At 40.9% G+C, this 17044-nt stretch overlaps 1 protein-coding gene across 2 annotated transcripts in view; it reads left to right on the top strand.

Moving 5' to 3' along the window:
• The window catches only part of APBA1 (amyloid beta precursor protein binding family A member 1), a 156234-nt gene that overhangs the window by 107878 nt on the left and 31312 nt on the right, over window positions 1–17044 (top strand). The window contains exons 3-7 of one of the 2 annotated variants that reach the window (XM_068236221.1): window positions 4475–4573; window positions 6515–6554; window positions 7737–7882; window positions 12749–12781; window positions 15426–15512. In XM_068236221.1, the coding sequence (XP_068092322.1) occupies window positions 4475–4573; window positions 6515–6554; window positions 7737–7882; window positions 12749–12781; window positions 15426–15512 (405 nt within the window). The remainder of the gene's footprint in view (window positions 1–4474; window positions 4574–6514; window positions 6555–7736; window positions 7883–12748; window positions 12782–15425; window positions 15513–17044) is intronic. The other variant, XM_068236229.1, reaches the window with a different exon arrangement.

Genomic DNA, 17044 nt, shown 5'->3' with positions numbered 1-17044 from the left:
TTCCTGGCCACTCTCTTGATCTCTGATTTGGTACTTCACTATATCTGATACTCTGTTGCTGAACCCTGCTTGTCTTAGGATTTCGTATCTGTCTCCTGTCTCAATATCTGATCTGTCTGTCTGTTGCCGACCTGACCTGTCCGACCTCGAGAACTATCTCCCCTGTTTTGGGATAGTTTACAGACCTGTCAGTGACACTTCACCATTGGTGTCACTCACACTCTGGTCCTTCCCACTCTTAGCCTGACTCCTCCCCTTGGGGAGCCTCAGGCCATTGAAAGGAGCCTGTTGTTTGGGCAGTATCTCTTACTGCCTTGCACCCTCTATACGGGTGCTCTCCTCAAAGTATTACTGTTGCACCAAACACTCATATTACTCAGGTGTCCAGAGGTTAGAGATGTATCTGATTATCGGTGATACTGCAGATCATCAATAATCGGGTATATATCTGTATTCTCGGTGATACTGCAGATCACCGATAATCAGATCCTCTCTGTGTTACACCGATCGTTACAACAACCGAGGTGACCTATGACATGATGAGATAGACGTGTGTGTGTGTGTGTATAGTGCCAAGCACACAAATGACTATGCTGTGTTCCTTTTTTTTCTTTTTCTGCCTGAAAGTGTTAATCAGGTATGCAAGTGACCGTTTCTGTCTGGGTCGTGACTGGGTCAGACTATAGTGTGACCCTCTGTATCAGTCTATCCACTGTATCTACATTTATGTCATCCCGCTTCCTTAAACTCAATATGAGCAAAACGGAGATTGTTATATTTCCACCTTTGCTCTCTGTTCCACCTCCCATAGTCACAATGTAGATCACGCCCCAATAGCATCAACTCCCAAAGCTCGTTGTTTGGGGGTAACGCTGGACTCTGAGCTCTCCTTTATACCACATATCAACACATTAACTACCTCCTGCTACTTCCATCTCAAAAATATTTCCAGAATCTGTCCCTTCCTTTCACAAGAAGCAACTAAAATGCTTATGCATGCCCTAATCATCTCCTGTCTTGACTACTGTAACACCCTACTCTGTGGTCTACTAAAAAGCTGACTGGCACCTCTCCAATCCCCCCTAAACTCCGCTGCCCTTCTCATCCACCTCTCTTCCTGATCCTCTGAAGCAGCCCCTCTCTGCCAATCCCTCCATTGGTTACCACTTGGCCAAAGGATCCAGTTTAACCCCCCTGGCGGTATAATTCCCGCGGCTGCCAGGCCGCGGGAGGGTTTTTTCACTTTTTTTTTTTTTTTTTTTAGCATGTAGCTAGCCTAGCACTAACTACATGCTTCTCCCTTCCCCGCGGCGTCCGCCCGTCCCCTCCGATCGCCGCCGGCGCCGCTTGCCCATAAGGAAATCCCGTTCAGAACGGGATTTCCTTGAGGGCTTCCCCCGTCGCCATGGCGACGAATGGAGTGACGTCATCGATGTCATAGACGTCGTGACGTCACAGGGAGTCCCGATCCACCCCATAGCGCAGCCTGGCGGCGATTGGCCAGGCTGTGCAAGGGGTATGCGGGGGGGGGGGGGGCCTGTATCCGCGGCGGGTTGCAGCGCATCGGCGGCGGGCGGCGGCGATCAGACCAAACACGCAGCTAGCAAAGTGCTAGCTGCGTGTTTGAAAATAAAAATTATGTAAATCGGCCCAGCAGGGCCTGAGCGGCACCCTCCGGCGGCTTACCCCGTGTCACACACGGGGTTACCGCCAAGGAGGTTAAACTTCTCATCCTTGCATACAAAGCTCTACGCAAGCTATTTCCTCTTTAATCTCCAGATACCTCCCCACCCGGACCCTCGTTCCTCACAGGAGACCCTCTCCTCTCCTATCCTCAGGGCCCACCAACCGTGCATGTTTTGTGGAAATCCACAAAGGTAGTTAATCAGCTCTGCTGGGTCACTATTGACCCCACCTGTGAATGTTTGTGGTTTTCTGCAAAACATGTACTGTTGGTGGACTTTGAGGACAGGGTTGGGGAACACTGCCTAGCCTAGTCACCTCCTCTCACTCTCGCATCGAAGACTTCTCATGGGGTGTCCCTTTACTTTAGAACTTTCTCCCACAGCCGGTTCGTCATGCCCCGAGTCTGGAAACCTTCAAACGCTCTCTGAAAACACACCTGTTCAGACAAGCCTATAATTTACTATAAGCAGCACTGAAGGCATACTGTCTTACCCACTAACCCCTGTGTTTCCTCCCCACTACCCTCTAGATTGTAAGCTCGCAAGGGCAGGGACCTCCTCCTAGTGTTTTTCATACTCCTGTAATTTTAACATATGCACATGTACCAACTACACATCAACTATGTATGTATTTGTATTTCTACTATTCCATGTCATGACTGTACAGTGTCTTGTAGTTCTTATGTATATTTGTTCCCCATTATTGGTTTGTACTATGTACAGTTCTATGGAAGATGTTGGCACTATATAAATTAAAAATAAAAATAATAAGTAACTGCAGCCATAAAACACTTTCCTGTCCGTAAATAGCTTCTGAGAGCAGGAAAGAGATAGTCAGTAATTCATAGATTTGAGCTCTCGCATACTTCAATGAAGGTGTCATTGAACAGAGACAATGAAACAATACAAACTTAAAAACTAGATTTAAATATAAAATTAGACTGAGGGATAGCTTAAAGTCATTTTTAGGAGACTGGGAGGATAGATGCAATTGTTTACATCATCAGTTTACTTTAACCTCCTAAGTTCAGGTTCACTTGCGTCCCACAGCCTCTGTACTCCTTATCTCAGGTAACAGATAGAGGCAATCCTCCCACATGCTGGCCAGAATTATGACAAATTTGAGTGATATGGTGGGGCACATATATCATACCACAGCTGCATCAATACAGAAACCAATATTTTAGTGTCATGTTCACTGCTCCCTAAAATCTGTTCTGTGCATGGGCCCTGATTACCGTAATTGATGTATTGATTGCTGTACCCACCCATATTTCAGCATGCAGAATTTCTGTAAATTCTTGGGTAAACATGTAAAGCCAATCTCTAATCACAAATGCTGTCCTTATCCCATGGTCTGTGGCAGAACTTTGCTTTTATCTGTATAAAAAGTTCTTGATTGACTGATGAATAATATGCATTTGGTAATAGGCACTTGTCTGTCTGTAGCATAGCCATTTTTACTTTTGGCACTGATGGCTTGGCTGTAGTGGTGCCAGCGCATTTGGCTATAGTATAGCTAGGAAATTGAATCAGCGCAGGCCACAAGTAGGTAGTCCCAGCACCCAAAAGGAAAAAGGCTTACCAGCCAATAACAACCCATGTTATAAGGTTGTGTTCATAGCATGAGGCTCCCAGTAGAACTGTTCCAATCTTTAACTGTGTAAAGTCGTCCTCCAGATAGGGTCGGTATAAGATCGCTAATATATCATAAAAATTATAAAAAAAAGCAGTATGAAGTGTAGACCGCTTTATTAAGGATAAATAAACCATAAGATCATAAAAAACATAGAGTACTCGCATACGGGGCCCAAAATTTATGGGTACTCCTAATTAAAATAACTTATGTATACTGGCCAGCGGTAGGAACAAGAATATGAGGTGTCGCTTGTCTCCTTCCAGACCGTTTTTGCAAACTTGCATCATCAGTGGATAAGCGCTGCGTAATATGTTGGCGCTTTATAAATACAAGAAATAAAAATAAATAAGGAGAAAGAGCGACTGACATCCTTTTTTATGTGCATGTCTAATGCAAATATGCATACTGTTTGTATCCTTTTTCACTCTATTTGATCGGTTGACTGATTTGGTGGATGTTTAGCAATACTTGTCTACCAGTATGAGAAGTTATATAAAGTGGTCTCATTCTCCGTATCCACTGATGACGCAAGTTTGTGAATACTTGTCACTGACACCATCCTCTGGGTCACTCTGCATCTGGCTGCATTAGGCTGCCTGAGTTTAGCTGGTTGCCGCTGCCCTAACCCAAGTTATCTGAAGTTAGATCACTTCGGCAGGGCCGCTAAAAGGTTAAATGTACATCTCCCAGCACTCTCCATCTTTGTCCAGCTCACTTGCTCATAATGAGTTGTCGGCACCGCAGATCTGTAATAATTTTCCTAGCTACCTGCCATGTACAGAAGAATGCATAAAGGGAGCGTATTATGATGATCACGTTCTCAGGAAAAACATGTTGTTGTAACTACTATCCATGGGTGTATAACGTGCCAAAACTGAAATAACATAAAAAATAAGGTATTATCCATGATAATTAAAATGATCTAAACATAAGAGTATTTCATTTAGTTCCTAAAAACAGACATAATTAAAAAGGGAATCTATTTATTAGTGACATTTATTTTTAGGAGGGAGGTGATGATCATGCACTCCTCTTTTGTCATTGTACTGCCATTTTTGTCTTCGCAGTGAAGACACCTTTGTTTGCCAGAAAAAAAAAACCTTCCTTTTATTTTTCAGTAATTCTTTTGCTTTTTTTCTTCTGTGTTTAGTCGCCATCTCCTGACTCTTCTACACAGGGGGCGGAATCTACAAACCGGCAACATCGTCAGAATGCCTGCGATTCAGCAGAATCCTCTTCTAACAAAGAGGTGAGCTCTTGATTTGCAAATTGTTAGTTGCTGTCTATTGTGTATTTCTTTTTAGCTGAACAGTTTTGATGATGCTAGACTTACCTTTGAGTTTACATTTTGTTCTTTTTCTCCATTATACAAAGCGAGGATTGGTACAAAAGTAAAAGTTTCTGAATAACAATCAGTAAAAAACAAACTACAAAAAAACCTTTGCGTACCATGGTAAAAAACATATCATACTTTCCAGTTGCCATCAGTGGCAGACATTCAGATATCACTGTTTAGTGGGATTAGATTAATAGTTACTTCTGGCTACCTCTACTTTCACTGATGTGGTTTAGACCAAGGTCGGTACCTATGTACTAGCACAGTAGTTCTCTAATTTCCCCTCATGCCTCACCATCAGTAGTATGGGGAAGTCTAGTTTAACCATCTGAGTTTTGGAGAGGAAATCTTCTGTGCCACTAAACTAATTACCTTTTATCAGTTTTAGGTGGCTACTATGTTAGCCCTTTACAGCCTATGTCTCCGACCTAGCCAAACTTCTCAGCATGAATGGTAAAATGTAATTAGTCTGCATAGCAATTGAGGAAGTAATATCCTATATTTCCTGCAGGTTGCATGCCAAACCTGATAAATGAGCCGGCCCTCTAATTTACTTTGAAATTTAACAGAATAGTGATAAAGTCCAATTACCACAGTTAAGGAGGCTGATGGGGGAATTAAAAAAGAAAATACTTTATTTAGAGCGCTCCAAGAGTCCGTCAGCGTCTCTGCACTGAGCCAGCATACAGCCCCCCCCCCCCCCCCCCCCACACACACACACACACACACACACACACAATTTTCAATAGAAGTGAATATAAAATCAGATGGGACTTGTTAGAAATAGTCGATCTGACAGTAAATCTGTCCAAAAATTGTATTGTGTGTACCTAGCATAATATTTGGTGGTATCTCCAAAACAATTGAGTGCAAATACACTGCAAACAGGGACAGGTAACAAAGATAAACAACTGCAAATGGGAAACAGACCTCGGTAAAAACTTGATTTAGGTTGCATTCACAGTGGGACGTTATGGTCGCACATTATAAAGTCTTATAACGCAGCTTACCACACTGCAATGCTAATCCTATGGGCTGTTCACAGTGTGACGTTAAAGCCGCGTTAAAAAAATGTCGCGTTGTGGTAACTCACTGCTTGCAGTGTGTTACCTCTTAACGCAGACACGTTGCAACTTTAACGTTGCATTAAAACGCAAGTCCTACTGTGAATACAGCCTAAGGAAGCTTTTTCCTATAATATTCGCTTAGCAGGTTACAGCAGTAAGCTTTCCAAATGGCTTAAGCTCCTTTTATAGACTAGAATCCTGCACTATGCTTGATAAAGAAATCTGAGCTGTCTTGTAAGTTGGCTATTTTATTCTACTTGGTTAGCCAATAGAAGATGACATTTAACCCAACATTTTTGGGCCTCATTTGTTAACATAGTACAGCACACTTGCATAGTTTAAACCTTAGGTTTGGTTTTCTGGCTTCGGGTTGCTCAATGTTTGTCTTCTGTTCATCTCAACTAATTTTCTTCCTAGCACCATGGGCATAAAATTTCATTTTTACAATGGGAATCTTTTACCATAATTTCAATTCCAGCTACTGGATTCCCAGAGAGCCGATGACATTCTCCTAAACTGTCCCTGCAAGAGGTAGCATGCAGTTTGCAAGCATCACCAAACCATCAGAACCAGGATCCTGCAAACACAACTTTGAAGTTCCTAATGATCTAAACATGCTAATAAAAGCAGACAGCACATGACACCCTGAATAACTAATTGTTTGAGAACAATCTAATTTGTCTTAACCAGCAGCTGCCAGAATGTGTTTTGCTCTTTTGTGTGAGATTTGTGCATGAAGCAGTTTCTTGAACCATCCTACATGTGTTTTTGTTTGTCTTAATTACAGTCAAGGAAAAGCCTGGCTTCATTCCCGACTTACGTAGAAGGTAAGAACAAACCATTTTGTAGCTAATCATAATTGTAAATGTCAGCTCTAGATGTTCAGTTCATGCCTTGAATTGATGACATAAGATGATCACAAAGGCTCTGTGGCTGATAGCATGTGTATAAAATAAGAAGTCTAATGTCAGCATAATACAGAAGTAAAGCGGTTCATAGACTAGAAATGACCGTTGTCCAAAACCTCAATTGTAGGGTGCCAATCCTGTATTAATGAGTGTTAGCAAACTGTACTGGACGTCCACTCTTGGGGTAGAATAGCCAATGGATCAATTAAAAAAACCTGTTCTGATTGATCCTGAATTCCCTTGAATAGGTCAGAATTCTGAAGGCTATGTTCAGAACACAGTTGGAATAATGATGATATCTGGAAATTAGTGATGAATTGTATGAAAGAGACGGCGTGTTGAGAATGGCGTAGGTTAGACTTGGGTTCATCTTCCACGGAAAACCACGATTGCAAATGCACCACGATTAGGATTCTTCTGTTTTACACGGAGTAGTTTCTCCACATGATTTGTGTGCAACTGGTCATTTTTTGCAGTGTGATTGCTTTGTCTGACCTTTTGTATAGGAAAAATAAACACGGGAAAATGCTGCATGTACTGCGTTTTGGTAACAATTGGATAACATAGTTGAAAAAAATCGGCAAGCTCACGTGTTCTGAAAACAGGATCGATAAAGTCAGGTAAAGGGCCCTTAGAGTTTAATAAGTATTTCTCAACCATCTCACCTATTTAAAAAAAAACCATAATGCTAAAAAAGCAGCAAAATAAATGTAGTAGTTAAAAATACTGATGTTTTGTATCTAATGAACAATAGTTTAAGTTTCTAGCAATCTGGAATTGTTACTCAATATAAACTGAACCAACACATCAGCAGAAGTCTGTTTATTGTACGAATGATCTTGCAGGGAGACTTGCAGTCAAGAGAGTGGGCATTTTGGAAAGGTTCCGATTTGTTTCTGCTGGCACTTCTTTATGCAGTATTGATCCTAATATGGTGGGGATGCTTCACTTCTATATTTAGTTTTATTGCTATGCTTTTCCTCAGGTTAGGTATTAATGAGTAATACATGTTTGATTTATAGCTGATCCAATATTTTACTTTTATTTTTTGTATTTAAGTTTTGATTTTTTTTTATTACATTTAATGTCTTGTTCTCTCAGTTCCAGGACCCTGTGATCCTGAAGATTTGATAGATGGAATTATTTTTGCTGCAAATTATCTTGGCTCCACCCAGCTACTCTCTGACAAAACTCCCTCTAAGAATGTGCGCATGATGCAGGCACAAGAAGCAGTTAGTCGAATTAAGGTGCGATTTCAATCCACTCTCTATGTACAGTATGTTTGGAAATAGTTTATTTTTGTTCAAGAAACATTAATTGTAGTCTGCAACTTTCTGGATTCCCTTCTGAACAAGTGTGACAGAGAAAAGGTGCTGCAGTACCTAGAACTGTGAAGACGTTCTAAAGATTTAAAGCAGTCATCCAGATTTCCATAGCTTTTTATTTGTTTACTTGTTAGGAAATATGTGCTGTTCTTTTTAGTAGACTATCAATTAAAAAAAATCCAAGATGTCTCTCCCTACCACTCAGTCTGTCTTACTTGTAATGATTTACCCTTTAGCAGCCAATTAATTTAGAGGCTTGCAAGTGTTTCAGGACAGTTTATTTTTAGCAAATTTTTTTATGTATTTGTTACATTACCCTGCTTCTAATTAGTACTTATGTAATGTGTATTCATGACCACTTGTCACTAAGTGGCAGTGTGAGACAATAACAGAGGACTTCTGCTTTCACTTTCTATATTTTCTGCTAGTAGAGAGAGATATCAAAACATTCCAAGAATTTACAGCACAAAGAGTTCTGCCGACTAAGGTCGTAAGCAATGCACTTATCTCAAACAGGATAACTCTAATGGGTAAAAAGAATCTTTTAAAGTACTTTATTTTCTATTAGTGCCTTGCAGTCACATGACAGCCACTGATCCGGTTATGGGTCTCCTGTGTGCTTATGCTGCTTAACAGTTCAGTGTTGCTAAGCCTCCAGTGATTTAAGAGACCCAGACTGCTACTCATCATCTCACCAACAAGGTTCTATGACAGTGCTGTCCAACTCCAGTCCTTGAGGTCCTCACACATTTTTGGCACATCTCAAATTAATTGATGGGACTGAATCAAGAAAGGCGTGGCTTATCACGTAGAGCACATTCTCAATTTCTCTGTCCATCCTAAACACTGGCATGGATCTGGACCTTGAGGACTGGGGTTGGACAGCCCAGTTCTATGGGAAGGGCAGTGGAGGGAGTGTACTGGTCTCTCAAGCTTCCATGAAATGTAGGATGGAGCCAAGTGGTTCCAGACCTGTCTGCTGGTTTAAAATTACTAATATGGGATTTAAAGAGGTTTTTTTTGTTTTGTTTGCTGTCATGAAAAATGTGTGACTGGAGAGGACTTCTCATTGGGAGACGGGGGGGGGGGGGGGGGCTACTATACTATACTATACTATACTATACTTTAATATATTAACCGCTTGCAGACCTTCTACAGGAGATTTACATTCCGCTAGGTGATCACTAAGCTTCCATCACACAAATGGTAATAAAAGCCTTCACTGCCAGGTGCATCTTTCTTTCCACAGTCTGCTATAAAGGGTGTCATTTTAAAAGCACTTAACTGCTATTATCCACTGAGAGCGACACCTTGAAATGATAGAGTACAGTTTACACAACAGCGAAGCAAAATATGAATTGTATTAGTAAAATTAATAGCGCTATACGCATAAAGCATATGATTAACAGTATGTTGTGGATTTCAGGGTCAGTTGAACCCTTATAACTCTCATACATAAGTATTATAGTTTTCTCTATTTAGAAGGTTTAGTGGTAAAAACTGTTTTTTTTTATAGTATTTTTTATTGTTTTTAGTCATGAGAATGCAAAATATCACGTTAAACTGTAATATTTCGTTAAAGATCACCAGCAAGTTTGACTGGAGAGCTTTGAATGTTTTTTTGTAAAATAATAGAATAGGACCTAGTTACCATGTCTGGGGACTTTGGATTGATATAGCTACAGATCTGCTTAATGGTGCTGTAAGCTGAGACTCTTCTCTGCTTACACAAACATTTTTTCAGTATCATTCCAAACATGAATAAAAGTTTTAGTTGTATTGGCTTTATGGGTTCATTACTGTTAGTACTAACACTGTAAATAAAACACATATTTTAGGACACCTAAAGGTGCCCATACATCAGACGATGTATGGGCAGATTGACCAAGAAACAGATCTCTCTAATTGATCCTGATTGGAGAGAGACCGGTTGCCTGTTCCTACATCGCAGGTCGATTCCTAGAGGACCATGAGGTCTAGCTATCCTTCCTCGGATCTTTACCCCTGTAATGTTGGAGACTTCTACTGCCTGAACAGTAAAGTGACACTCGTGCCTGTTCACAAAACACTACCAGATGGAGGAGAAATTTCAGCACAACAAATATTGAAATGTTTGTAATATTTCAGATTATCCAAAGAAATGTTTTTCTTAAAGAGGAAGTGTCGCGAAAATCTTAAAATATAAAACCTATACAAATAGGAAGTTTCTTCCTGAGTAAAATGAGCCATAAATTACTTTTCTCCTATGTTGCTGTCACTTACAGTAGGTAGAAGAAATTTGACCATTACCGACAGGTTCTGGACTAGTGCTTCTCTCCATGGGGGATTCTCAGCATGGCCTTAATTCTTTATAAAGTCATTCCCTGGAAATTATTAATACAAAGATGCTAGCCAGCCTCCCTGCTTGCTGCACACTATTTTGGCAATTGGACAGAGCAACTGCCATTCACAAAGTGCTTTAAAGGGAGTCCGAGCAGTGCAGAAACTATGGAAAGATGCATATCATTTTAAAGCTCTCTTTCTCCTCTTTTCAATGATATATAAACCGCCGCCCTACGTCTTTTAGTTTTCGCTTTTTTTCAGTTTATATATCATTAGAAAGAGGAGAAAGAGAGCTTTAAAATGATATGCATCTTTCCATAGTTTCTGCACTGCTCGGAGTCCCTTTAAAAATAAAGAAAACCCTGAGAACCAGCCTATGAGAAGATGGGCTAGTCCAAAATCTGTAGTTAGTCAGATTTCTACTACTTACTGTAAGTGACAGGAACATAGGAGAAAAGTAATTTATGGCTCTTTACTCTGGAAGAAATGTACTTATTTGTATGTGTTTTACATTTTACGATTTTCGCAACAGTTCCTCTTTAAACATTATTGTCTTGTGGCAAATACAGTATATGTAAACCATGTGAAAATAACACTGTCCGTTTCTTTTTGTAATACAATCTTTTGAATTTGAGGTTTTGTTTTGGAAGTAATAACTTGTAAATTGCTTGAATATTCATGCAGTGAACTTTGTTAAAATATTGGTGCACTTATACCTGAGTGTGCTTAAAATGTCTTAAATGGTGCTCTGATCAATAATGCAATATATGGGCAGCATGGTGGATAAGGGGAAAGCACTGTCACCTTGTAGCTTTGGGATCACAGAATCAGAGCTCCTCCAGGGCACTATCTGCATGGTGTTTGTGTGGGTTTCCTCTTTACACTCCTCCACATCCCAATAATATACTGGTAAGTCAGTTAGTGTGCATCCCAATATTGGTCAAAGACCATGGTAGGACCATTAAGAGGCGATTAGGGTGAGGATTACTTTGTGAGTTCCTCTGAGGAAAAAAATGTCAGAACTGTAATGCATCCTCTGAACAATAAAACAGGCTTTGCTGATTTTAGTTGAATTTTAAAATGCTGGCGTATTGCCTCCAGTATGTACAGTGTGCGCTGTAAAGCTATGTATTCACATCGTGAGTTTCCCGATGATTTCCCATTTTTGTTTTTTTGGGTGCCAATCAGTTGTTTCCGCGATATCGGAACGTGGGTACAGCCACGCGAACATCGCCTAGTGCCACACGGCAGATGGGATCTTTAAGATCCCCGACGACTCCCGTGCCAAGTAGCATGATCGCTTGAAATCTCGTTCACGCCCAACGTGTGACGTCCTGCATACCTGCCGGCAGGAAGAGGTGTTGCTGAATGATGTTCATCAAGGGGACGTTGCAGGACCCATCGTATGGTGATTACGGAGCTTTACTCTGTGCCTATACTGATGGTAAACTTTCTCCAGTGTTTTTTTTTTTTATTTCTGCTTGACATTTTAGCTTCCCCCCACTGTTCCCCGCTCAGTCTTTTTGGTACTTTTTAGCTCCTTTAGATTATCTCCAATCTTTATCATCCCTAGCTAGCCAAAAGTTATTTCCCCGTGTAAACAATGAGCTATATGCCAGTATTTCAAAACCGAGCCAAAATCAGACATGGAAATAAATTGCATTATTTATCAGAGCTTTATTTGTAACACTTTCTTGGACATTTTTCAACCATACTGTATAAGAAAATCTATATTTGCTATGCACAGTTGGAGATTGGAGACATGGGGTATTTTTAGTGTGATGTTTGGATAGATATCGCACAGAAGATTATACAATGAAGACACCCACATTACGTTGATTTTCCTGCTTAGAAGGTTCAGCCATATACAAACATACTGGTGTCGTCTGTAAATGGAAACGTTTTAAGCCACAGACTTTCAGCCATTACAGTTTTATCTTTTAGTAGGGAAAAGCAGTGCTTGTGCAGTAACCAATAGCAACCAATCAGAATTTGCTCTTGCTATCGATTTTTGCACTGTGCGCAAAGTGATTGTCCTTAGCTTGTTTTACATAAACTATAGTAGGTTAGCTGCAGTGAAACGTAGGGACAAAGGGGTTACATTCCCTACATTTTCATCATTTTTACAAGCTGCATCCATACTTTAATATAAGTTACTACATTGCTGTTACTTTCATGTTTCATACAAGGTAGCTTTCTTTTTTTACACGAAAAAGTCCTTTAATTCCCCTCATGTAAATATGAAGTAAACAGCTGTGAAGTCTATGCAGTGCAGAGAACTGACCTGAATCAGAAAGATGAGCACAATTTCTCTTTTTGACACTTGCACCCTTCATTGGTTTTTAATGTTCACTTTTAGCGCACCTGAAGTTAGCACTGCCAGCCCTTTACTTCCCCACTTAGAACTAGTTTATGTAATCTATGCGCTAACCATATTCCTGTCTCTGTTTGTTTCATGCTAAGCAGATGGCCCAGAAATTAGCCAAAAGCAGGAAGAAGGTGCAGTACAACCTCATCCGTTTGTTGTTATGCTGTTTGCTTTTTTTTTGTTTTTAGTTTACTTGTCTTCTCCATTTTATTTTTTATCTAGCTGTCCGTTTCCTAATTTATTTGCTGTTCCTCTTTCCAAACAGCCATTTCTCTTCTTTTTGTCACTGACCATGCTATCATTTCATCATTCTTATATCACTTTTTAAGATAGTTGGGTGAAAAATGGCAGAATGAGAATATGGCACAAGTCTTAATGATTTGTGACATGTATCCAGATAGCCAGACTATTCTATAAATTTTGTAGCAGAAACAAAATGGAAAAGCTGAACTTTGAAACCACAATTTGACAAAAAGATGTTAGAATTACATGCATTCTTTTTTTGTATTTAATTTGGTGTTGTTGCCGTTGACACTTACAAGTTTCATTTAACTGTCTTAAATGTGTTTGTTTTTATTGTGATTTTGTGTCTTGGTTTGTGTGTAAAAGTAAACCTGTCGCATCAGCATTGCTGAAACGTGCTTCATATGGCTTATAGCCCATGAGTCTTGGCTGCTTATATGTAGACATACTTCATTTTTTTTTTCTGTTTTTGTGTGTGTGTTTAATGAAAAATGTATCCAGTTCTGTAGATTTTATGACATGTTGGGGTCAAATCACTAAGAATATGAGGAATACTAATATAATACCTGAAATCTTGTACTTGTTTGATCAACAATTTTCAATGATCCATTGTTGCTTCTCTCAAGTTGCTTGCAGGGGATCACATCACACCAACTAGTGCAATTACCATTCACCATGTAGCTTTACCACCTCAGCAGTACTGCTGTCCTATGTTGAAGGTTGGCCATTAATGATTATCACCGCGATAATCGATCGGAACAATTGGTCGTGCCCCGTAATGACCAAAAACCCACTAACCAATCTGATCAAATGAATGGGATCGATCAGATACACAGATTGGTTAGGGGGGTTTTCAGTTGTTAATAGATACGACGGATAATTTCCAATCCATGGTGGTACTTGGAAACCAACGATGGTTCGCCAGATTGTTTTGTTAATGGCCACCATAAGATCGAGTCTGAAATCCGAACCCATTTGAAAGTGTTCTTTTTTTATTTAAAGCAATTCAGAGGCAGGGAAAATGATTATAATTCCTAATTCCTTACTTTCTTTGTGAACGGTCTCAATTGTTTTGTTTAAACCTTGGTCTTTATTTAGGTAAGGTACAGTATGTAGTAGCTAAGAGTATGGTGTGGACCTGCACAGCTGCCAAACTGCTTTGACAATTAGTAGAGCAGTTAAAGCGGATCAGGGATAAAAAACTAACTCTAACAAGTAACTTTTCTATATATCTTATTTAAAGTTTAGTTTACTCAGCAAATCTAGCTGCAAACAGCTTCAACAGTTTATGATTATTTATTCCTGTGATGCAATGTTCTGTTTGTCACATTACACACAGGCAAGCTGCTCTGCATCTCCAGCCCTCAGCCTGTGAAAACTTCACTCCCTTCTCCTCCTCCCCTCTGCCTCTGCAATCTCTGGCTAGTAACATCCTCCTCCTTCCCAGACTGAGCTCTCATAAGCCTTACTACTAACGCCGAGAGGCACTCTGGAGAAGCTGTGGGCGAAGTTTGTTTAGTTTATAGGCAATTAGAGTATTAAAACAAAACAAAAACAGTATTTGGTTTGAGGAATGCCCTATACACTATATGAAAGGAACACAATTATGCAATAAATAAAAGTTTATCTCTGATCCACTTTAAAGTGCCACTCTAGTAGAGAGAACAGCTACATACTGTAGATGCCCGACAGCTTCTAGCTGCTGCCCCCCTGCACTGTCACACCGTTAGAGATTGTCCCTATATTCTGTCACTCTGTAAGAGATTGTCCCTATAATCTCTGTATCATGGCACTACCACACTGTGTGCATTAAGGTAAAGCTACATGTACATATTAGATTTACCTTGGTTGAAATGATTTTTCCTGTTGCTTTAGCCAGAAGTCTAAAATGTGTCACGTTTCCCCATCTAGCAATCCACTAGTATGGATTGCTTTGCCCAGAGCTTTTTTGGAGTTGGCAGCTATAAGCTTTTAACCACAAAATTGGGTTTCGGCATCGGAAGACTTGCAAGTAATTACACTGCCATGAGAATGGCAAGTACAATCCTCTATCTTTGCTGGCAGGTTGTAATTGTTCCCAAAAGTTGCACTTTAACATCTGTGTGTTACTATACAAGATTTTTTTAGTCTACATTAATACTTTTCGTTTCCCCAATGTAACAACCAACTTTTTCGTGTTTGGAATTCATGTTAAATTAAAAGCAGAGTAGAAAATGAAGTACACTAGTAGTCTAGCCATTAGTATAGTATTATTAGCCAGCCAGCCTTTTGGCACATAGCTAATAGAATTTCTAGCTGATACAGCTAATAAGTAGATAGTAAGTTTGCTGTAAAACGTTTTACATACAAATGCTAGTCTGTGTGCTGCACAGTTACATGGAATCTGTGTAGCCCAGGCTGTAGCATGTTTCTTACCATGACCAAGGTTTGCTTGTGGGATGATAAACTTAGTGTTGAAGTGTTCTAGGTTGCTGCAAAGGAGCTTACTTATCTATGCAATTAGTGATAACATTTTGCTTTGTATATTTTTAGGCTGCAGAAGGAGAGGCCCAGCCTATGACAGAGGTGGACCTATTTATATCCACGCAGAGAATAAAAGTACTGAATGCTGACACACAGGTATGTATGGATCACCACTCTTTGTGGATGCAGGCGGAGCATTTTAAGCAACTGTATCTGTGAATAACTGGGATGCTCATTGAAGTGTACAGTTTCATAATTTGCAGGCTTAATTGTGGAGAGAATACTTTTAAAAATCATGTCTCCATGTATCTACAGCACAATACAGTTAGTTTAAAGACTTTCTTCCAACCCATATCATACTCCGACCTTCCCTACACCAGCGAAGAGATCAGTTCACGGGCAGGTGAGGTGCGAGACATGCCTTGTAGTTAAATCCTTGCAATATCTGACTGACATTGGTTGGCCTTTTGGATCTGTTTGAACTCCATTTTTTGTGGATAGAAAGACTCTTTACTAGCACAGCAACCTATGCTTTTATGGTCAAACATACAGGTTAGTGGACATTCCATCGTTGCTTGGTATCCTATACACTGAACACTCCCTTGTGCACCCATTGCAGTCCACAACCATCTAGCATGGACTCCCTCCAAAAAGGTGTCCTGCTGTACCAGGCATGAGGACATAAGCAGCAGATCCTTTGAGGTTATGTAAGATGGTGCTTCCATGGATCTTGTTTTACCACCTTCAGTGTTATCCCCATAAATTTTTTTCCAGCCGGGTGGCATGAAAAAGTAGCCGGGTGGGGCGAGATGAGAGAATGCAGAGCTGGTTTTTCTGTGAGCATCTTTGTTTACAGCATAGGAGGAGGTGAGCCGATGACAGCCGGGTGCTTACCAAAACAAGCCGGGTGGAGCACCCGGCTAAAAGAGCCCGGGGAAAACTCTGCACCTTCCTGATTGTCTGTTGGTTTGAGATCTATGGAGTTTGGAGGCCAGAGAAAATGTGGTTTGTTAGACCAGGCTACCTTCTTCTGGTGCTCCATGCTCCAGTTATGACGCCCTCCTGTTCACTATAGGCTCTATAGACCGGGGCAAGCATAGTTACTCATGACTGGTTTATGGCTATGCAAGAGACTGTATTACTCTTTTATCTTTCTCTTGTGGCCAGTATCATTTCTCAACAATTTGTTCTGTAAGCTCTTCTGTGAGATTGGATCAAACAGACAAGCCTTCTTTTCCCTTGTGCATTAACCTTCTTAGCGGTATGGACGAGCTCAGCTCGTCCATTACCGCCGGAGGGTGCTGCTCAGGCCCTGCCGGGCCGATTTGCGCCAAATAAAAAGTAGCACACGCAGCCGGCACTTTGCCAGCCGCGTGTGCTACCTGATCGCCGCCGCTCTGCGGCGGATTGCCGCGAGGAGCGGCGAAAGAGGGTCCCCCCAGCCACCCGAGCCCTGCGCAGCCGAACCAATCAGTTCCGGCCAGCGCTAAGGGCTGGATCGGAGGCGGCTGACGTCCATGACGTCACTCCGCTCGTCGCCATGGAGACGAGAAAAGCAAAACAAGGAGGGCCGCTCATCGCGGCCCTTCTTGTTGCGTCTGATCGCCGGAGGCGATCGGAAGAATGCAGCAGGAGCGCCCTCTAGTGGGCTTTTATGCAGCCAACTTTCAGTTGGCTGCATGAAATAG

The sequence above is a fragment of the Hyperolius riggenbachi genome, chromosome 1 (genome assembly GCF_040937935.1).
Source record: "Hyperolius riggenbachi isolate aHypRig1 chromosome 1, aHypRig1.pri, whole genome shotgun sequence".
Lineage (NCBI taxonomy): Eukaryota > Metazoa > Chordata > Amphibia > Anura > Hyperoliidae > Hyperolius > Hyperolius riggenbachi.
Note: the sequence above shows the minus strand (reverse complement) of the source record. Positions and strands in the feature narration are given on the sequence as shown.